The sequence below is a fragment of the Otolemur garnettii genome, unplaced genomic scaffold, assembly GCF_000181295.1.
Source record: "Otolemur garnettii isolate 467f Iridium unplaced genomic scaffold, OtoGar3 scaffold00252, whole genome shotgun sequence".
NCBI classification, from domain to species: domain Eukaryota; kingdom Metazoa; phylum Chordata; class Mammalia; order Primates; family Galagidae; genus Otolemur; species Otolemur garnettii.
Window position 1 is genome coordinate 1,099,175 of NW_003852647.1, and position 22,328 is coordinate 1,121,502.

General features: G+C 45.8%; 1 protein-coding gene across 1 annotated transcript; it reads left to right on the plus strand.

Annotated features, from left to right (window-relative positions):
• The first annotated feature begins 6,584 nt into the window (after positions 1–6,584).
• On the plus strand, positions 6,585–21,970 carry VGLL1 (vestigial like family member 1). Its single transcript, XM_012813248.2, has 4 exons — positions 6,585–6,798; positions 13,437–13,850; positions 15,579–15,638; positions 21,927–21,970. Exons 1-4 carry the CDS (start codon positions 6,585–6,587, stop codon positions 21,968–21,970), a joined length of 732 nt encoding a protein of 243 aa, XP_012668702.2.
• Positions 21,971–22,328: the final 358 nt, after the last annotated feature.

Here is a 22,328-nt window from a genome sequence, read left to right on the forward strand (position 1 = left end):
TAAACCAGGAGCAACAGCATTCGAAGTATGTTCTAAAATGATCATGTGGCTGTCTTGGAGTGAATGGATTAGACAGTGGAAATGAGGTGTCTAGTTAAGAGGCTGTGGAGGTGGTCCTGGTGAGAAATGACCATGGCTTAGGTGAGGGTGAGCACTGGGGACGTGGTGAGAAAGGATAGATTAGACAGGGTTTGGAAGGTACAGATTTCAGGATTTGTGGATGTGTTCCTCTAACCCACCAGTGGGCCTCCTCCTCACTCAGAGGAAAAGCCAAAAGCCTTAGCATGGCCAATGAGGTCCTGTGTGATCTGGCTCCCTTTCCCCTCCAGTCATACTGGCCTTCTGTGGACACACCGTCATCTCATCTTGCTCATTGGATATTCCCTCAGATATCAGGAAATCAGGCATCCACGTGGCTTTCTTACTCAGGATTCTGCTCAAGTGTCTTCTCAGAGAGTCCTTTCTTGGCCCCTATCTCTAAAACAGCACCCAAGCCCAGGCCTCCCTCTTCCCCTTCCCTGCTCATCTTCATGTACTTATCACTATATGACATTATACACACAACGTACATATGTACATGTACACACTAACCGGAACGTGTGTATCTTTGTTCCATGCAGGTAGGGATTTGGTCTGTCATGTTCATTATAGAACACAACTTCCAGGACAGTGCCTGGCACACAGTGGGTGTTCAAGAAATACTGGTTGTTGTTGAAATAGAGAAAGAGAAGAACACATTTAATCACTCCAGGTTTTGGGGTCCAAATGACAGTGCCACTTACTGAGGTAATATCGAGGGGCTTTTAAAATGAGGATTAGGACCCCCTGCTCCAAACCACTTACTGGACTTCCTGAACTGCTTTGTCCATCGCAGGTTCAGAGACATCCTTCCTCCCTCTGCAGCCCTGTGACTAGTCCAGAATCCTGGGGGGTCTGAGCTCCCCTCTTCTTCCCAAGGGGGAAGATAGAAACTAGGGTTAACCCAAACTAACTCACAGTTCCTGAGATCAAATGTGACATGAAGTTGATCTAACCCCCCAACCCCTGTAACTGATGTTTTAGATTTTACCGACCCTGTGTATGGTTTCAGGCAAATGATTGGTCCCCTAGTTCCATAGACAAATCTCACGAAGTGCTTTTTTTAATGGAAAAAGAAAGAAATAAAAATGAGTTCCCACTTTCCTCATTCCTGTAGGTGCCCAACCAGGTTGACTCGTTGGAGTGCATTTTCTGCATTCTTAATAGATAGCTAGCAGGAAACGCCTTGGATAGCCCCAGCTTACGGAGGTAGAAAGTAGCAAGGGGGGGTACAAATTTCCAGCTCCTGCTTCCGCAAGTACTGGCTGCTCTTAAGTAGGCCAGGCAGCTCTGGCCAGCAAAGCGCACCTTTTCTCAGCCATAGACTGTGGCTCTGTCTCAGGTGATGGTCCAGAACTAAGGTAAGAGAAGCTGGGGACTTTGGTGACAGGGGGGTGCAGAAGAGGAAGAAAGATGAAAATTTACCTGGGAAAAAAATGGGGGGCATCACATGCTTTGCTCAATGACATACAATCTTGCCCCTTTGGGGCTTTTGTTCTGAGTGACTGTTGTGATAACCAACCCTTCTAATTTCCCACCCCAGCCCTGCAGTGCTAGGGAACATTTTGCAGAAGTGTGGTAAGCACGTCCATGCAGGTGGTCCCTGGTGGAGTTCAAGACAAACTGCTGGTTTCAGATTCCGTGTTCAAAGATATTTCTTTGGCAGAAGTGTGGGGACTATGTTGAGGTCCTCTTGGATTCCTTTGATGTCTTTATACACTGTGCGTTGGAGAGGTTGCAAGCTGTGTGTAGTTTTGTGATTATGCCATTGTCACGGAACAGCTGGCAAAGCGTGGCCTTGAGGTTTTGTCTATGAGACGGTTTTGCTACCAACTGGGGACCGATACAGAAGCGTCTTCTCCAGGAGCCCCCCACCCTCTCTTCAGCCTTATAGCGTCTCTTTCTCCCGGGCCAGACCCACCCTTCGGATTCACTCATGAATAAAGAGACCCCTATGGAACGCTCCTTTGAGAACGAAGCTGCTCAAGTTTTCTCCAGAGGTGCAGGGGGACACCGTTCTTCGCAGGGTTAAGGCAATGACAATTCTCAGAATTTTAACATCCTTCCTCTCCACAGTTCCTCTCCATTGCGGTCTTAGTACAGCCCAGAGAGCTGCTTGGGAGCTGCATCCAGAGAGGTAATCCGCGGTTTTCCTTTCCAGTTTCTGTTGCGTACTATGGGAGGACAACAGGGGCAGGAGGGAACTTATGGGTTTATTCAGGATCCCTGGCTGCCTGAGGTCTGAGCCCTCCAAGATGAAGAGGCTGAAACACAGTCTCTGACTTTCTCCATCTCTAACCTTTCCTGGCTGGGGCCTGTTGGCCTATGGTGTCTGTGAACTATCCCCAAGGAGACTACGAACAGGCTTCAGGGCTCTGATGTGTCCCCAGGATCCCGCCAGCCCCTTCCCTTGTGGCTTCAGGGGAAGTTAGCAAAGAGAGATTGCAAGCTGTGTCAAGCCTGAACCTACTCAGTGGCTGCTGGCGCTTCTGAGAGTTGGAGGGTGAGTCCCCAGAGGTGCTCACTGGCCCTTGCGTTAATAAGCCGGGGCTTCAAGGAGAAGCCCTGAAGGGGTGACAGAGATTCTGCTCCCATTGCCTTAAGGAAACCAGATAACTGGTTTAGGGCCCTGGCTCAAGGCCCCCCAGGGATTAGAGTCATGCCTGCCCCCACCTTTGATAGATGGGGAGACCGATACCCATACAGGTGAAGGGACTATTAGAGCCACCTGGTAGAAAGCAAGGGATGGTGGTGGGAGGAGAAAGACCTGGGTTCAGATCTCTGCCCTCCCACACCTAACTGCATTGCTGGGCAGTTTATTTCAGCTTCCCTCACCACCAAATCACTCATCTGTAAAAAGGGACTAATAATGCCTATGCCGAGGGTTGTAAAGATCAGATACAGTGGCTCACACCTGTAATCCCTGTGATTTGGGGGGCTGAGGTGGGAGGATCACTTGTGGTTAAGAGTTTGAGCCCAGCCTGCACAAAACAAGCAAGACCCTGTCTCTACAAAAGGAAAAAGAAAAAGAATTAGCTGGGCACGATGGTGTGCACTTGTAGTCCCAGCTGCTTGGAGGGCTGAGGTGGGAGGATCACTTGAGTCCAGGAGCTGGCCGAGCTATGATTATACCACTGCACTCTAATCTGGGTGATAGAGTGAGACCCTGTCTTAAAAAGTAAAAAAAGAGCCAGGTGCACTGGTTCATGCCTGCATTTCTAGCACTTAGGGAGACTGAGGCAGGTGATCACTGATGTTCAGGAGTTCGAGACCAGCCTGAGCAAGAGCGAGACCCTGTCTCTACTAAAAATAGAAAAACTAGCTAGGCGTTATGGCGGCCACTTGTACTACCAGCTACTCAGGAGGCTGAGGCAAGAGGATCACTTGAGCCCAAGAGTTTGAGGATGCTGTGAGTTACGATGCCATGGCACTCTGCTCAGAGTGATAAGGGTAATAGAGTGAGACTCTGTCTCAAAAAAAAAAAAAAAGAAAGAAAGAAAGATTGGAGAAGATATATATATATATGTGTGTGTATATAGATATATATATACATATACAGTTATATATATGTAGTTTCTGGTACAGAGTAGGTATTCTGTAAACTGTAGCTTTTTAAAAAGTGCTGCCTCTACATTTATTATTACCTCACGGTTCATAACACCTTTGCTTTGTTCTACCACTCCAAGTATCTGAAGATATTCTGGGCTTTTCAAAATTGAGGAATAATTTACCTATAGTGAAATGCACAGACCTTAACTGTGATTTTTTTTTTTTTTTTTTTTTTTGGTGACAGAGTGTCTCACTCCATTCCCCCAGACTAGAGTGCCATACCCACAGCAACTTCAAACTCCTGGGCTCAAGCAATCCTTCTACCTCAGCCTCCCAAGTATCTGGGACTACAGATGTCCACCACCACGCCCAGCTAATTTTTCTATTTTTCGAGGTGATGGGGGGCTCGCTCTTGCTCAGGCTGCTCTTGAACTCCTGAGCTCATGCAATTCTCCCCCCTCAGCCTACCAAGTAGCTTGGGAGTACAGGCGCCACTACAACGCCCAGCCTTAAGTGTGGAGTTTAATGAGTTTTAACAACTGTCTATATTCATGTGGTAATATGAAGAAGGAAATCACTTTCATCAAGCTGTAGGACATTTCCACACCCCGGAGGGCTCCCTTGTCCGCCTTCCTGGTCAGTCTCCACCTGCAGCCGACCACTGCTCTGAATTCTATTCCACCGATCATTTGGGCTTGGTCCATGTAAGTGGAATCATACAATACATGGTTTTTTGTGTCTGCCTTCTTCATTCAACACAGTGTCTCTGAGATTCATCCCTGCTGTTGTGTGGTTGGGAGTTTGTTGGAGTCCTGAGTAGCATTCCATTGTAGGAGTATGGCACAGCTAGTTTATTTCTTCTCCCGTGAGAGCCATTTGGGTGGTTTCTATTTGGGGCTACTATGAAGAAAGCTGCTCTGAACCTTCACGTACACATCTTTGTGTGGACATGGTTTTTCTTTCTCTTGGTCATATGTATCTAGAAGTGAGATTTGCTGGATCGCATGGTAAGAATGTGTTTAACTTTATAAGGGACTACCAGTTTTCCAAAGTGGTTGTTCACATGTTTTTTGAAATAAGGGTGCCACGGATTCATTTTTGAGGTAGCTCCCGATTCTGTTTAGCATAACTGTCAGCCCAGGATTCAGAGTAACAGTGCTCAATTAAAGGCTTTTCATCATCTAGTTATAACTAAAGCTAGAACAATTCTGAAAACAGGATATTTTTTTAAAAGGGCCCCTTATTTATTGCCAAATTTTTTCCTAATGGCCCCATAATAACCTGTTGACCAGGCATCCTCAAACTATGGCCCACGGCCACATGTGGGCAGCCGAGGACATTTATCCGGCCCGCTGTGTGTTTTTGCCACTGCTGCCTGTTCTGCTTAGCAGCCGACTCGTCCCGGGGCCCACAGTCCAGCCCTCCAACGGTCTGAGGGACAGTGAACTGGCCCCCTGTTTAAAAAGTTTGAAGACCCCTGCTGTTGACACTTCCAACAGGACCATAAAAGACCAGGCTGCAGAATTCACACACCCCAACTCTGCCCTTTTACCCCGAGTACTATGAAACCCAGAGAAGCTATGTGGTTCCCCCAAAGTTACACAGCCAAGGAAATCCCAGGCCTTCTGACTCCTAATCCTGTGTGATTTCTTTACAATGCGCTTTCTCTGAATGAGATGGCATTCAGTTGTTCAGGCATTGGTTACTGAACAACTACTTTGTGCTAGATTCTGGAGATAAAGAAATGAATAAGAAATGCTTTCTATCCTCAAGGATCTCATCAACTAGAGAGGAAAAGAGTCTATTAAACTCTAGCATTTTCATTGTATTGAAAAGAATGGACAGAGTAAATAGATTCTTAGCCAGAGCAGCTGGCAAGCCAGATTGGGTGGCCAAAGGTAGGGAAGCATCCAGACAGGCTACTTCCCTAATAAAGAAGGGCCACACCAGATCTTGCATGCCAGCTCCTGTCCTGGATGCAAACAGACAGCCTCTGCCTCCCAGAAACTCAAAAGGTAGGATACGATGATGACATCACTGCTAGAACCCAGGTTTAAGGCAATTCAGGGACTTTATTCCTGGCACTGATCTAAAGACAGGAGATATGGTGGCAAACAGAGCTGACTATCTTATAAGCTTTCAGGAGCTTTCCTCGAATGTTGCCATAATATATTGGCCTCAAACTGTTTTTTAGATCTCTGCACTTTGTTCAGAATATATCTGTCTGGAGGCCGTAGAGCTGATGGTAGTTGCAATTGCTAGTTTCTAAGATGGGTTAGGTGTAGGTGCAGGACAGGGTCATTTGTAGATTAAGGCAGCAGTGGGAGTGGGAGAATTTGATGTGGTTTAGTACAAGTGGTCGCCACAACGCCCAGCTAGTTTTTCTATTTTTAACAGAGACAGGATCTCGCTCTTGCTCAGGCTGATCTCAAACTCCTGAGTGCAAGTGATCACCTGCCTCAGCAGTAAGGATGCCTGCTAGGCAAGCTGGAATTGGCTAGCTCCCACTGTCTTGCTCCCTCTGGCTCTCTAAGGGACCTGACTATAGGTAGTTCTGGGCCAACCGTGGCTCATTCTTTTGGGAGAAACAAACCTCCCCGGAAGGAAAGTTGCTGTGCTCTTTGGCCTCAATGTCCTCCCCTCTCCCCATTTCCTGATACTCCTCTACTCACGTTGCCTGATAATTCTCAATTGTGGAAGCAGGCGCTACTCAGTGCTTTGGGGAGATTACTTGTGTTGTTCCCTGAACACTGATTAGACAAAGGTTTGCAACAATGTTGTTGCTGACCTTCAGGAACTTTGGCAGCTCCTCAGTTCTCAATAAGAGCCTGTGCTTCTCAGAAGCAAGCTGTCTGCCTACAAGGATGCCACTTGTCCGAACTAAAGCCAAGTCACTTGGAAATGCCCGTAACAATTTCCGCTTCGTCCGCAGCTATCACCTGTATCAGTCTCCCACAATGGAAGATATGAAGAAGACAGCCATCCAGCTGCCCAGGGGGAGGCAGAGGCCTATAAAGACCGAATGGAATTCCCGATGTGTCCTTTTCACATATTTCCAAGGGGACATCAGCAGCGTGGTAGACGAGCACTTCTCTAGAGCTCTGAGCAGCGCCAAGAGTCCCCGGGTGGTGAGCCCCTCGAGGCAGATTGAAGATGTGATCCTAAGGAATGGTGAGTGTGTTGGGAGGGAGGAGGCTGGAATTCCCTATCAAGGCGATCACTCCAAGACCCATTCTTGATTGTACTTGACACATCTGGACACGCATATATTTGCTAAAAGCAAGTCAGGCTGTCTAGTGAGAAACCACACTCCTTCTTAGAAGTTGAATGTAAAAATGGGTGCTGTTTGATCAGGTGAGTCCACCTATTTTTTGATTCCCTTAGTTGTGTTAAGTGCTGGGTTCACTGCTCAGCACACAGTGAAAGTCCCACGACTTTTCACTGTTGTAATCTTAATCAGTATTCTTGTTATTATTGCTGGCTATGTTTAGAGATGGGTCTCAATCTTGTTTAGGCTGGTTTCGAACTCATGAGCTCAAGCAACCCACTTGCCTCAGCCTCCCAGAGTGCTAGGGTTACAGGTGTGAGCCACCACGCCTGGCCCTCTCTCCACCTTCTGAACATTTCAGGGCCCCGGGACTTAGGTTTTGGGCAATTTCTTTTCTCTACCTATACTCACGCACTAGGTGATCCCCCACGCTCTTGGTCTTAAATGCCATCTATATGTTGATCAATTTCAATGTGTATCTGCAGCCCTGAATGGATTTCTGACCCATCAATCTAATCGCCTACTGGACATTTTCACTTCACATGTCTAATAGGAATCTTCAAACAGTCCCAAACTGAATTCTTTTTTTTTTTTTTTTGAGATGGAGCCTCAAGCTATCCCCCTGGGTAGAGTGACGTGGCATTACAGCTCACAGCAACCTCCAACTCCTGGGCTCAAGCGAGTCTCCTGCCTCCGCCTCCCAAGTAGCTGGGACCACAGGCGCCCGCCACAACGCCCGGCTATTTTTTGGTTGCAGCCGTCATTGTTGTTTGGCGGGTCCGGGCTGGGGATTCGAACCCGCCACCTTAGGTGTACGTGGCTGGCGCCTTAGCCGGTTGAGCTATAGGCGCCGAGCCCCCAAACTGAATTCTTAATCTCCCCTTCAACTTGTTCCACCCACAGTCCCCTCATCTCCATAAATGGCAGTTGCAGCCTTCCAATTACTTGGGGTCGTGTTTAACTTCTCTCTTTGTTTCACACCCTACATCCACTCCTTTGGGAAATTCTATAGGTTCTACTTTCCAAATATCCAGCATCTGACCACATCTTCTCACCTGGGCCTAAGAAGCCATCAATCACGTCCACCCCACCCCCTGGATTATTGAAGTAGCCTCTTTTTTTTTTTTTTTGCAGTTTTTGGCCGGGGCTGGGTTTGAACCTGCTACCTCCAGCATATGGGGCCAACACCCTACTCCTTTGAGCCACAGGCACCGCCCTAAAGTAGCGTCTTAATTGTTCTCACAGCCTCTGTTTCTCCTCTCCAGTCTTTTCTCAAGATAGCAGTCAGAGTGATAGCACTAATTAACGTAGGAGTCATGCCACATAGCTGTTTTCTTTTCAACCCCCTCCGAGAGCTTCCCATCTCACTTGTACCAAATCCAAAGTCACAATGGAGCCCTACTTCATCCGGGACCCTGCTGACCTCTGGTTTCAAATCCTACCACTTTCCTCCTCACCTGCCTCAGTCTAGGCTCCTTGCTATTTGCAGACCATGCCAAGGACAACCCTGCCTCTGGCTCTCCCTTTGCACTTTTGGTCTCCCCTCTCCCTGGAATGCTCTGTGCCCAGATGTCAGCATGGCCTCGCCTCCCTCCATTCAGGTCTCCATTTGAATGGCCCTCTTCAAACAGGCCTTCTCTGAACAATCTACTTAAAAATAAAAGCCCTGGTTCTGTTCCTCTCTATCTTGTTATATTTTTCTTCTTAGCATTTGTCACCGCAGGGCATGCATCACATGTTAACCTGTTTCTTTCGGACTCCTCCCTTAGCCTCTGAGCTCCGTGGGGGAAGGACTCAGTCTTTTAACTGCTAAGTACCTAGCACAAGGCCTGACACGTGGAAGTGCTCAATCCATCCTGGTTCAGTAAATGGAACTGTGATTGGTATCACAGGGTATTTTCCCTACAGTTGAGGTTACCACAGAGAGGGGGCACAGGGTGACATGCAGCTTTAGAACCAGGCAGCCTGGGGACAGGCCAGTGATCTCAGGGCATCTCATGTCACCTCTCTGTCCATCAGTTTCCTCACCTCTAAAATTGAATATTAGTGAAACTACAGGAGGGTACTTGCAAGGAGTCAATATTACCGGTAAGCACATCAAGTGGCACATAGTAAGTTATTTTGGAGGGAAAGATGCCAAAGCGTGTCCATGTTCTTGAAAGCTGGATGGATGCGAGGATCTCCCTTTAAAACGTAAGGGTGCAGAGCAGCTGGCCTGGCCTGTAAGCTTCCACACTTCCCACTGTGTGGCTGCTGTCGTGTCTCCTGCGCCTTCTGACTTCACCTCGCAGCCTTCTGCGCAGACCCTGCTCACTAAGGGACTTGAGCACCACCATGTTTCTTGGCTAAGCCAGGCTTCGGTGGTAGCGTTTTCCCTGTGACAATCTCACAGATCTCTTGACTGTGAAGATGTCTTCTGAACACAGCCCGGTGTGGGCCAGGCAAATATTTGTCTGCTGATTGAACAAATGAAGGAAAGACGGCCTCCCTCAAAGCCTCTCTTATCATCCTTAGGAGTCAAGTTTCTCATAAACTGCTGCCTCGGGGTGGGGGTGGGGGCACAAAAGACTTCCATTCCTATGGGGAGATTCGCACTGGAGGTGTTACAGGACACACACACAGGTTTGAAAACAGTGGGGAATCTGTAAAGTGGTCTTTCATTACTGACTGTTAACATCCTCTCAGCCCCTGCAGGCCAGCACCAAGCCACCCAGCCCGGCTAGGCCATGCTGGAAACAGGTCCCCATTCACGGGCTCCCAGTGCTGACTCACCCACATTCTCAGGGCACTCTGCGGAGCCAAATATGCAAAACCCAAACACAGAGACCCATGTGGCTAGGAAATGCCATCAAATTTCCTGGCTTCTCTTCCCAAATCAATGTTACGTTTTTATTTACTTACGTTATAATTTATAGTGGCTATACTTCAGAAAAGAAAGCTCAAGTTGAAGGTATCTTTTTAAATGATGCCTCTTTTAAAAGGATGCTGGAGATTTCAGAGCCGGTAATGAGAAGCTTCAGCGACTATGGTTTCTGTGAGGAAGGGACACCAGCCTGGTGCACACTCACTCTGAAATCTTCCTCCCCTCCCCCAGCCCAACCTCAGGCCTGGCTGAGAAAAGGTGCGAGCACCCAGTGATCTTTTCTAGCCAGTTTCAAAGGGTCTTTCCCCCTTCTCTCTCCCCTCCCACCTGTCATAGTCCATGTGGGTGAGGAAGAAACGCGAGCTTTCTTTTTCAGAGCAAATATCTATATGAGATATAGTCGTGCTCATTGTTTACGGCCCTTGCGAACACTGACAGCTTCGTGTCTTTCTTTCCAGTGGGGGAAGGAATCTGCACAAATATATCTTGAGGTCCTTGCTTCAGTCCTCAAAATCACTGTGACTTTCAAAGTTCAAAGACAGGCGAACTGAACCTAAGGTGTTAGAAAACAGGCATGGTTACCTTTGAGGGGGTTTGCAGCTGGAGGGGGCTCCCGGGCTGGTGGTCAGCTTCTGCTACTCGACCTACACCTGCACACTCCTCCCCCAGTGTGTGAAAATTCTCCCCAGCTACACGCTTCTCTTTGTGCATTTTTCCCTGTGTTGATTGTACTTCACAAAACATTTTTTCAGGGGCTCATATTACCCTCATTTTACAGAGCAGAAAACTACAGCGCAGCAAGGGTAAGTGTGTGGAGGTGTCACATAGCCAGTGAGTAAAGGAGATTAAAATCCAAGTCCATCAGATTCCAGAGCCAGTCTCTTGACTACCCCACTGTTACACCTTTGTAGACCCAGACAACACCCCAGAGAGAGAATGAATACCCATGAGAACTATTGCTAATAACGTTTATAATGTCTTATACTTACTGAGTACTTTCTGGATGTCAGGCCCTTTGTTAGGGCCTGTCATATGAATTAATTTATTAAATCTTTTCACCAATTCTACTTGTTAACTTTTACTGTGCCCATTCTCCTGATGAGCAAACTGAGGCTCAGAGTCAAGTGACTTGCCCAAGATCCCACAGCTAGTAAGAGGTGGCGATAGCATTCACCACCAGTAGGGTTTGACTTCAGATCCTGAGCTCTTAGCCACTCGACTTTCAAAATACTAGAGCATGTTCTGTATTTGATCTCCGTTTTCAGTTGGGAAAAGGAACTTGACTATTTATCAAAAAGCTAGGTATCCCAGGGAGATAGCTGTAACAAAGAGTGGGGCTGAACAGACCCTCCTGCTGCCCTGGAACAGACTATCTCCTCTAAGCTGTCCCTCTGCCTCCGGAGTTATTTTGACTTAAGTTAATGCGGAAATATCCTCTTTGTTCTTGGGCGAGTGAATGAGCAACAAGTGTTACCAACCAAGAAAGCAGAGAGGGGACAGTCGGTGTGCACAGATTGCACAGGCCGAAGGTCGGACTTCTGTGGTGTAAGACTTAAGTGTGTATGTTCACAGGCTTCTTAATTTCCACTTCATTCTAAGGCGGGGTTTGTATTAAAGACACAGACGGAGGGAAGAGAAGAAAATCAGGCAGTCAGGGATTGGTCGTTCATGACGGTGACTTCTCTTTTGGGAGACTCCCTGATTAAATGATTTCTTACGTTTTTGCTTTAAAAATCACTTTTTGCCCAGGTGCAGTGGCTCATGACTGCAATCCTAAAACTCTGGGAGGCCGAGGCAAGGGAATCCTTCAGCTCAGGAGTTCAAGATCAGCCTGAGCAAGAGTGAGACCCCCGTCTCTACTAAAAACAGAAAAATTAGCCTGGCATGGTGGTGGGCTCCTATAGTCCCAGATATTCAGAAAGCTGAGGCAGGAGAATCGCGTGAGCCCAGGACTTTGAGGTTGCTGTGAGCTAGGCTGACACCATGGCACGGCAGCCTGGGCAACACAGTGAGACTCTGCCTCAAAAAAAAAAAAAAAAACTCAAAATCCTCTGGGGCCCTGCCTTCCACATTGTGTATGTGCGTATGAGATCTGTAAGGCCAGTCCAGATGGAAAGTGCCCAGTTGTCAGGGGCTACACTTTGTTTCTAATTTGTGCTAAGGACACGCAGTACTCTTATTCAATACGAAGCACAGACAGTGATTATACTGAGCCAGCTTAATTGCTGTATTTGTGCTACACAGTGCCCTGAATGGCTTCTGGCTTTATCAATTTTCATAAGTACCATTCACCCCCAGAGCACATCTTAATATATTGCCTGGCATTTGGTTTCATTAGAAGAGTGCGGCCGTCGCCCATCACTCATTGTGAACGGTGTGCAAAGCTGGGCACAATGTCTGTGCCACGTGGACTTGGGCTTCTGCGCTTATCATTTGTGTTACACAGAAAGCTAAGGTGGTGGGTGGTGGCAAGCCTGTAACACTGTGCAGGCCTCTCAGACGCTTTTATCTTGCACAAAGTGCAGTCAAATTGAACATTCAGGAGAGCTGGGAGAGGCACACATGGCGGGAGGGAGGACCAGCGTTCCAGACAGTCTTTCCAGCCGGCCAGTCTTCTATTGTCTCCACGCCCACAGCTCCCTCCATTATCTTGGACAGATGAGAGGCTCCAGGCTTTAAGCACCGTCTGGCAGAACTCGTTCCTTTTTCCCTTCTTGCCTGAGTGGGTGTTGACAATGGGGAAAACATCCATCTATGTCATGAACTCTCCTAGACACTTGAGACCTCAGTTTCAGCCGCTAGCATAGGCACAATTAGAATCGTGCCTGTGGGATCAAAGGCGATGCCATCCCTATTAGCTAGTCCATGTGAACTTTGCAAGAAGAAACCGAGTCACCTCTTGACCCTGAGCATTGTGCTTTTTGCAGAATGAGGTCCAAGCAAATACTTCCCTACCCATCACTTATCAGGGCAGCTTACTTCCCTACTTGGATAATCTGTTTTTCTACCTTGGTCTGGTCGCTTAACATCTTTGTGCCCCAGATTCCTCTGGAAAATGGGGTTTCAACCCTAGAGTTGTGTGAGTGACTAACCCAGGTAAGCAGTAAGCCTTTTTTTAAGGTTGTGTGGAATCATCCTGTTCAGTGTATTTTAAATGCCAGCTATAAAATAAAGCTAAGTAACAGCAGCAACCGAACACAAATCAAGTACTTTTACTTCTAGAAAAGTGTCTTTAAGGTGCTAATTGGACCAGGGTATAAAGATGTCTATATGAAAATGTTCATTATGTTGTTAATACAATTGAGAAAGTGGAAAGAACCAAGCTTCTCACAAACTTGACATTTGCTAGTCACGTGGCTGCCTTACCCTGGACTAAGCTGATGTTTGACTGTATTCATTGCTATGGGAGGCAATTCATGATATTTTAATGTAGCAAAGGCAGCTTGAATAACAATGCATACCTGAATAGAAACAAATTCTACAAAGAAGTATACCCAAGGAGGACTATGGCTATTTCTGGATATTATGATCAGATGATTTTTTTCACCTTTTCTATATTTTCTTCAAGTTAAAAAATATTGCATATATAACAACTGGAAAGAATCAAGCTACTTCTATTTTGAAAACAATTAATTAATTGCATCTAATTAATGTGTCTTCTAAATCTTTCCTTCTCAGATAGTGACATGTCTCCAAGCCAGTGGCGTTTCTCTTCTCCATGGACCAAGGCACAACCAGAAGTGTCTCCTGAAAACCATGCCATTAATTGCAACCTGAAGGCATCTGGTCCTGTGGCTGGGGACCAGTTCCTACAGTCCTTGACTGGGAGGCCCTCGGCTCAGCCTGGGGGTATGTGGCATTCCTCCTCCCTAGCTAGCCCCAACTCCCCAGATCCTGGCTACTCTCAGGCTTTCCCCACTGGGCGTCTGGTTCCAGAGCCTGATGGGAAATCTGAGTCCCTTCGAAGTCTCTTCCCACAAGACAGATGCCTAGCCAGTCCTCAGGAATCTGCCACGAGGGAAGACTGCAACCCAGTCCAGATAGCCGGAAGCACGGGATTACTCCTCAACCTGCCTCCCAGCTCAGTCCATTGTAAGGAAATGACTACAGATACTTGGAGGATTGGGTTGTGGTTGAGAGTGAGTTGGCATGGGATGGGGTACCAAGACTAATTGCTGCCACTCTGGACATGGGACTGCTAAGGGATGTTCTGTTAAACATTCTATATATCCTCACGAGGCTTCACTGACATTCAAAGTTTAAAGGGTTACACAGAGAGCCAGAGCCAGATGAAATTGGCCTAGTCTGTTTACTTGGCCTTACCCTAGAAAAATGATGCCTAAAATCATAGGGTCTGTGTTTACCTCAATGGGAACCTCTAAATAATCCATTTGTAAAACAGCTCCGTGACGCTTCAAACTCTATCCCCCAAACAGGTTGGCAACTTGCAATGATGCCAAGCTCCTGGGTAGGAACAAGGGCAATCTATACCAACCATCTGCTCCACACATTAAAATTCAAAGCAATGACAGAGGCAGCCCCATGGCTGCCTGGAGATGTAACAGTGCCTGGCTGTCATCGGCTCACTCCTGCACCCTGGGATCCTCCTGCTAAGCTTCTCTAGGGTTTCCCTGACCACCACTCCTCCCCCTGAACTAGAAACACCCCTACGGCTTACTTCTTACTTTGTTCACTCATTCATCTAGCAAATATTTCATTAGTGCCTGCCCACAACATGCAAAATACCCACCAAAAACAAGGCTCCCTTCTTTGTAAAAGTACAAGGAAGGATTGATCTGAATTATATTTTCACCAGAAAAGCAACCTTTCTGGTGAAAAGATTTGCCTTTCCTATGAAACACTGGTAATTGTTGTATATTTTATAATTTCCTGGGGCCAAGGCTTTATCCTCTAGCATTTTGTACTCTGCATGAGTTTTCTTCATATCCTCCTGGTCCATACATATCTGTGGTCCCACTGTTTCATGCCCGAAAGAAATTACTGGAAGCTGTCTTTACTCTGAACTAATCATATAGTACACAAAGGGTCCATTCAGTACCTAAGTCAGGTACTGTGTTCCATTCTAATGTTGAAAACAAATTTCCTATTAAAATGCCACTCTGTCACTTCCAGAGTTTGATTAGAAATATACTTAGAGAGGAAATCATAAAAATATCATGCTTGGGAAACCTGTGAAAATTTCCATCCCCGGACTCTTTTTCAAAAATCTTCTACTGGATTCAGAGGGAAAATCTGGCCAACTGTGCTTGTATATTGCCTATGCATACACACAGCAGGGCCCTGTTTCAACAGTTGGTTAGAACACAGATGGCTCAAATCATCACCTTCCAAAAATAGCAACTCTATACAGTTCAAATCCAATTCAGCAAATATTTAGTGAGCATCCATTGTAAGCTAGGCACATCAGTGAGAAACTATAATGCAGGCAACATACTCTTCCTGAAACCTCTAGACACATTCACAAACAAATGTTTATCACCAAGGTCTTGCTGTGGTGAACTCTCACAACTGTCCTGCTAATGTTGACACCAACATTAATTAATTGGTGACTGACTGACAGTCCAGAACCGTTGAGGAAGTCAAAGACCCTTAATCAGGAACACTGCCGAAAAGTAGGAACAGGGTCCAAGGACCCTTAAAAACAAACTCTTCTGTTTTTGTAACATCTGATAAGAGAAAAATGCCAGGTGCCCATAAGCTGAGGATCAGGCCATTGGGGGCCCCTGAGGTCTTACTGGGTACTTTCTAACCCAGCCCTAGAGATTGTGTTTCCAATCAATTTCTCTTCTTGTTTTGTAGATAAGAAAATATATGCCTCCCCCAATCGTGGACCTGCCAGCACCAGCCTTGCGAATGAAAGTAGGTATTTGGTTCAGCCTTTGAAAGTGTGTCTCTGTGTTCTGGACAAAGTTGTGGAGCATATAGTGTAAAAAGCCAGGGTTTCCAGCAGCTGACAGGATCCTTGTTTTTGTTTTCAGTATTTTCGTAGATAGGATTTGTTTTGTCTTACCCTCAAAGAAGAGCCAATGCACTTCCCCATACTGTGAAATTTCTTAAATATTTTCTCATTTTGCTATAGATGCTATTGAGTTGGGGTTTCTTCTTGGTTTGCTTTGTTTTTTGTTTTTTTGAACCCGAGCTGGGGTGACTCAGAAAAATGAACAAATTCATGAGGATTAGCATGCTCTGTCCCAGATGTTGGTTTTGCAGCCTAGTACATCGGGCCACCCCAGGACTCTGCAGTCAGGGAAAATGTCAGCTGAGGCCCAAGGCCAGAACTCTGGGCTCCACACTCAAATTTGTAAGTGGCGTCAGTAGGAACTCCACCAAGAGGACAATCTGAGTGGAATGACGAGAGGATCATCACGGTCTGGGCTTGGGGTTCAAATCTCAGCTTTGTTATTTACTAATTTTAGGAACTCACACTTCTCTGTCTCTCCCCTTCTTTTTTTTTTTTTTTTTTTTGAGACAGTCTTAAGCTGATGCTCTGGGTAGAGTGCCATGGCATCACAGCTCACAGCAACCTCAAACTCTTGGGCTTAAGCAATTTTCTTGCCTCAACCTCCCAAGTAGCTGGGACAACAGGTGCCCGCCACAACACCCGGCCATGTTTTTATTGCAGTTGTCATTGTTGTTTTAGCAGGCCCAGGCCGGGTTGAAACCCTCCAGCCTCAGCATACATGGCCGGCGCCCTCCCCACTGAGCCATGGGTGCCGCCAGAACTCACACTTTTTAACCACTTTGTGCCTTAGGTCCCTCATTTGTAAGATGAGCATAAAAAATACTGTCCACCTCGTAGGGTGAGGTAAGAGGATTAAGCGAAATATTATGCGAAAGGGCTTAGAATAATGCCTGACATATAGCAAGCCATTCAGAAGTCTAAGTCTTCCTGTGTGCCCCAAGTTGTTCTCTGTGTTCTGTATTTAAGAGAGGACCAAAAGAAAGAACCCCTCAACTCAGGTATTTTATAGTCTGGTGTGAAGCGGGGGTGGGGGTGGGGAGGGCAATATATAGACTCCCCACTAGAATGGGGGCTGAGACTTTGAGTGTTATACTGCTGTATCCCCAGCACCTGCAATTGTACTTGGCACAAGGTTCATACCTATTTTTTGAATGCATGAATGAATGAGTTAATGCTGGAAATAATAAAAAGAGCATGTTAAATGGAGATGATAAGAAAAATCTGCCAATCTACTAAAAATGATTCTGTTTGAGGCCCTTATGTGAGACAAACAAACAAAACAAGACAAAAAACAACCTCAGTGATTAATTGGCCATGTCTAAGTGAGGAGAGATATTTAGGGCTGATGTGAAAGCCTTAGCATGGCTGGGTCAGGCTTCACATAAGTCCCTGCCCAAGAAAATGAGATCTGCTGGTCTTCTAATTTACGAAAGTCAGGACTGTGATGTCTTCTAAGTACACATTAACAGTTTTCTATGTTTATTGATTGTGAATTTTGGAGTTATTGAGAACTTGATGCTTAAAACTGTTCATAGGCCCAAAATAACCAGAACAATGTTTATTGGGTATTGACCATGAATCACACACCACATCCCCCATCCTGCTCACTGCCCCCAATGGCCTTGGGCTGAGATGCTCTTGAGCTTTACATTATAGATGTTCAGTAAATAGTCGTTGAGTGAGGGTACATCCCCATTTTATACATGAGGAAACTGAGCCTAAAAGAGGTGAAAGGACTTACCTAAAGATAACACAGAAGCAGGGGGCAGGTGTAGCATTATCTCTTTGCCCTCACAGTGTTATCAAATCATCAAAAATGATCCCAACTCAAATCAATTGTACAATGTCAAAATTAACAGCTGGTGAGATTACTTCTCTCTATACGGGTTCCCTGTGTATCTGTGCCCAGGTTACCATCCTAGAATAAAGGAAAGTGGATGCAGAAGGCTCAGAAAGCAAACAGAAGAGCAAAGGGGTAATATCACCCTGAGAACGTGCCAAAGGGATGTTCTTCCCTTGCACAGCATAGTTGGAGAAGGTATCCAGCTAAACTAATAGCCTCACATCTGCCATTTTTCCACCATGGCCTGGGCAGTAGCAGGCAGCAGGGAGCACCAAGGTGGGGGGACTTCCTAGGGCTTCAAGTAGAAGGATCACAGAACCCAGCCAAGCCCCTGCTCTCAGGTAGGATAGCTGTCTCCCAATTTTGCCTGATGGCAAGATTCACTGGCAAGCTTCTTAACTTCCCAATCATGCCCCCTCACCACCTGGTTGGGTAGATTTGACTCAGGACCCAGTCACCTCTTCACATATTTTATTCTTTATGTCATTTATATTAACCTCATTTTGAAGTGAAATTGTGTGCACCTTTCAGTGGGAATTTGGGTAATTCTGAAAGATTTCCTATGTGAGGCCCAGATAAGTATTTGTCCAAGGAAGGAAGGCAAAAATCTCTTCCTGCCCCTCCATCATGGACCTTGTCCCTTCCTGCAGGTTGTCACATATCAAAGGGGCAGGGGCTGTGTATGACAGAAGAGCAGTCAGAGCCACAAGAGTGGACAGACCTTGGAGAAGAGCATTCTGGGGATGAGTCCCAACTGATGCCAAAAGTTTTCATGAATTTGGATTTTTTTTTTTTTTTGGTCTGTAGAATTAGCCACTGGTTATGCATCGCTTCAATGTACACAGATACTAATGACAGTTGATAGTGCTACTTGCCAGACACAGTGCTATAATACATATTTGGGATATTACAGTGAATAAGACGGTCTTGGTCCTTGACCCCAGAGAGTTAGTGGGGAAGACATACCCCTCCCCCAAAAGGGAAAATACTAAATACTCTCAAGTTATGGGAAGTGCTGTAAAGAAAATACAGAAGGTGTTGAAACAATAGGGAATGGGAACCAACTTATGATAGGAGGGGAAAAACAGACCTGTGTGGCTGGAGGGTGTGGTAGGAGATAAGGCTGGAGAGGTAGGCAGGAGCCAGGTGACGCAGGGCCTTAGGGGTCATGTTGGGAGTTTCCATTCCATATTCTCAGTGATTTGATAGCCTTGGAAAAATTTTAAGTGTGATCTAATTGGCATCTGATAAGGTCACACAAGCTGTTGCGGGAAGGATGGATAGAAGAAAGGGAAGAATAAAAAGAAAGAGATTAGTTAGGAGGCAAGTTCCAAAGGAAGATAGCCTGGAGGAGGTGGCCGCAACAGAGATAGATACAAGCTGATGTCTGGGCATCCCTTTGGAAGGGTTAGCTTTTAGGGCTTGCTAATAGATTAGATAGGAGTAGTGAAGAAAGGGAGGGAAACCAGGTTAACTCCTAAGTTTCCTGTTGGAGCACCAGGGTGGATGGTAGTACGTGTGTCAAGATGAGGAAGAGGAGGCAAAAACACAACTCCGTTTTGGCTGTTTTAAGTCCGCAGTGCTTATTGGACATCCAAGTGCACAGACCTTTTAAACAGTTGTATATGTCAGTGCGGATTTCAGAAGAGAAAGCTGGGTAAGCACTTGGAATTTATTACTAACGTATATAAATGCTATTTGAGGCCACTGGCTGTGATCACGTAGGCAGAGGATATGGATGTAGAAGAGAGAAGGGCAGAGGACAGGCCAGGAGAATGCCAACAGTTAGAGACTGACGACATGAGGAACCAATGGATGGGACTGAAAAGGAGTGGCCAGTGTGGTAAGAGGAGAGCCAGAACAGCACAATGGACAACAGAAACTAAAAGAGGAGAGTTTCAAAACAGAAGCCATGATCGCCTCTGTCAAAGGCTGCGAAGAGGTCCAATAAGATGAAGACACACATTTCTACTAGATGTGGCATCAGCGATTTGGGTGACCTTGTTAAGAGCATTTTTCAATACGTGATGTGGACAAAGCAGATTGGAGTGGGCTGAAGGATGAATAGGAGCGGAGAAAACGAAGAAAGAAAATGGCAGCAACTTCTTAGAGACATTTAGCTTTGAAGGGGTGAAGAGAAATGAGGTGGTAGCTAAAGAGACTAGTGGGGTTTGAAGAGGTCTTTTGTAAGAAGGCAAATATTTGAGCCTATTTGTATGGTAATGGCCATCCAATATAGACGAAGAGATTAATGATGTAGGAGGATGGGGATAACTAGGGTGGGGGTGAAGTCAGTGAGAAGACAGAATGGATATGTAGAAGCATTTATCTTTGGTAGGAACAGAGGCTATTCTGTCATGGAAGGACATGACATGGAAGGCATACAAAAGAAAGAAAATAAGGACATGGGTGCTGGCTGATTTGCAGGCTTGCCGGTGGGGAGGTTAAGAGAACTATAGATCAGCACTCTGACTTCTACCTCCTCAGTCAACTCTGGGGCAAGGCCAGGAGCTGAGAGCAAGAGTAGAGGACATTTAAAGAGAGTGGTAAGTATGCAAAAGTCTGCTGGGGCACAAGCCTGCTAGTACACAAACAGAAGCAGAATTTGGGAGCACTGACCTGAAGTCTGAGGTCATGAATTACAAGTGCAGTCAGCTGGGTTCTGTGATTTTCATTAGTATTAGTGTAATACACAGAAGAGGCAAACGGGGAGCCTCAGCCAGGTGTGAGGTTGTGTCAAGTGGATACGGTGCTTAGAAAATAAGGAAAAGAAGCCAAAGGTGTTTGCAAGTGAATGATCATAACAAGAGACCATGGTATCCAAGCTGCACAAAGAAGGAAATGGAGGCAGAAGGAAGTTGATAGACTAATAGATGGTGGTGGATTGGAAGTTATATAAAAAATGTGGTGATGTCATAAAATGGATTAATAAACTGTGGTATACGTATGCCATGGAGTACTATTCGGCCATATAAAAGGATGAGGCTTTACATCAACAGTTCTCAACCTGTGAGACCCACAGGAACTGTATTAAAGGGCCATGGCATTAGGAAGGTTGAGAACCACTGCTTTGCATCTTTTGTATTAACCTAGATGAAGTACATTCTTCTTAGTAAAGTATCACAAGAATGGAAAAGTAAGTATCCAATGTACTCCATACTAATAGGAAACTGATAAACAACTATATGCCCACATGAGAGAAAAACACAACTGAATTTAAATGGGGGGAGAGGGGAGGAGGGTTCACAAGGGTGAACCTTATATATACCTGGAAGGGTATACAATGTGGATGAAGGGCTCAACTACAACTTGAACTTTATCTAAGAAAGAATGTAACCTAATCATTTGTACCCGCATATTAATCTGAAATTTTAAGAAAAGCAGTGATGAAACTACTTGGGCCAGTGACATGGGAAGTGGTGGTTGGAGAGTGGATGTTTGAAATTAAGATCGCAAAGGCCTTATCACTGTGGGTTATGACAACAGCTAGAACGTGGCCATGGGAATGGATGGCTGAGGTAGAGGGAAGTACAAGGTCGTTAGAGATGAGGAGAATGACAAAAATCATGAAAGTAAAGCAAAATAAGAACCAGTAGCTACCGACATACCACACAGTTCTATTTTTATCCTCATTCAAAGATGGGAAAATTGAGGTTTAGGGGGTTAAGTGACTTATCCAAAGTCTAAGTAAGTGCTAGAGTCAGTTTTCACTGGCTTCAAAGTCCTTGGTCTTACCCACCAAGCTAAAGTGCAGCTTGACCACACAATAATTTGATTCAATCACATATAAAGCCAATGCCTTTTTCGGCTGGGCATCATGGCTCATGCCTGTCATCCCAGCACTCTGGGAGCCCAAGGTGGGAGGACTTCTTGTGCTCAGGAGTTGAAGACCACCCTAAGCAAGAGTAAGACCCCGTCTCTACTAAAAATAGAAAAAACAGCTGTGTGTTGTGGCCAGTGCTTATAGTCCTAGCTACTGGGAACACTGAGACAGGAGGCTCACTTGAACCCAGGATTTTGAGATTGACAGGTGACACCATGGCACTCTAGCCTGGGCAACAGAGTGAGATTCTGTCTCAAAACAAACAAGCAAAAAAACAGACACGACCTTGTAAACAAAATAATAGTAAGCATTTATTGAGTATTTATGTCCTAGCCCCTGTTCTAAAAAGCTTTATATGTGTTTAACTCAATCCTCACCAGACTCTTAGGAGGTAGTTGTTATTAATATCCCCCATTTAACATGAGGGAAGTGGGGCTCACATGGGCTCTATAGGAGCCCAAGGTCACACAGCTAGGCGGTGATAGAGCCAGGACTCATCATGCTTATCCTGTTTTTCAGGAAGCCAGTCTCCAGGGAAAGGAAAAGATCTGTTCTTTTATTGACCTCCAGACTGAAGAAGAGAATTCTTGTCTTCAAACCCGCTCATAATTTTCTACTGTGAATCCAGAGGGTCTAGAGACATCACTGTCCTTTCTTGTTTCTGAGCATTGAATTCACAGCAAATTTATGGCTTTCCCTAAAATTGTGCACTTCTCTCTTCCTTGGCTCCTATGCCCTACCACAGGGCTTTTCAAATGTATTAAGTGGTTAAAAGAGTTGATCTGGCAGGGGGGCATAGAGGCCCATCTGTTCATGCCACCCCTCACTGTATTCACTGCCCTTTTACTTAGAATCAAAGCCCCCTCTGTCTCCCCCAGCAGAGTCCTTCGAACCCAAACTGATCACATGGTAACCTACGCC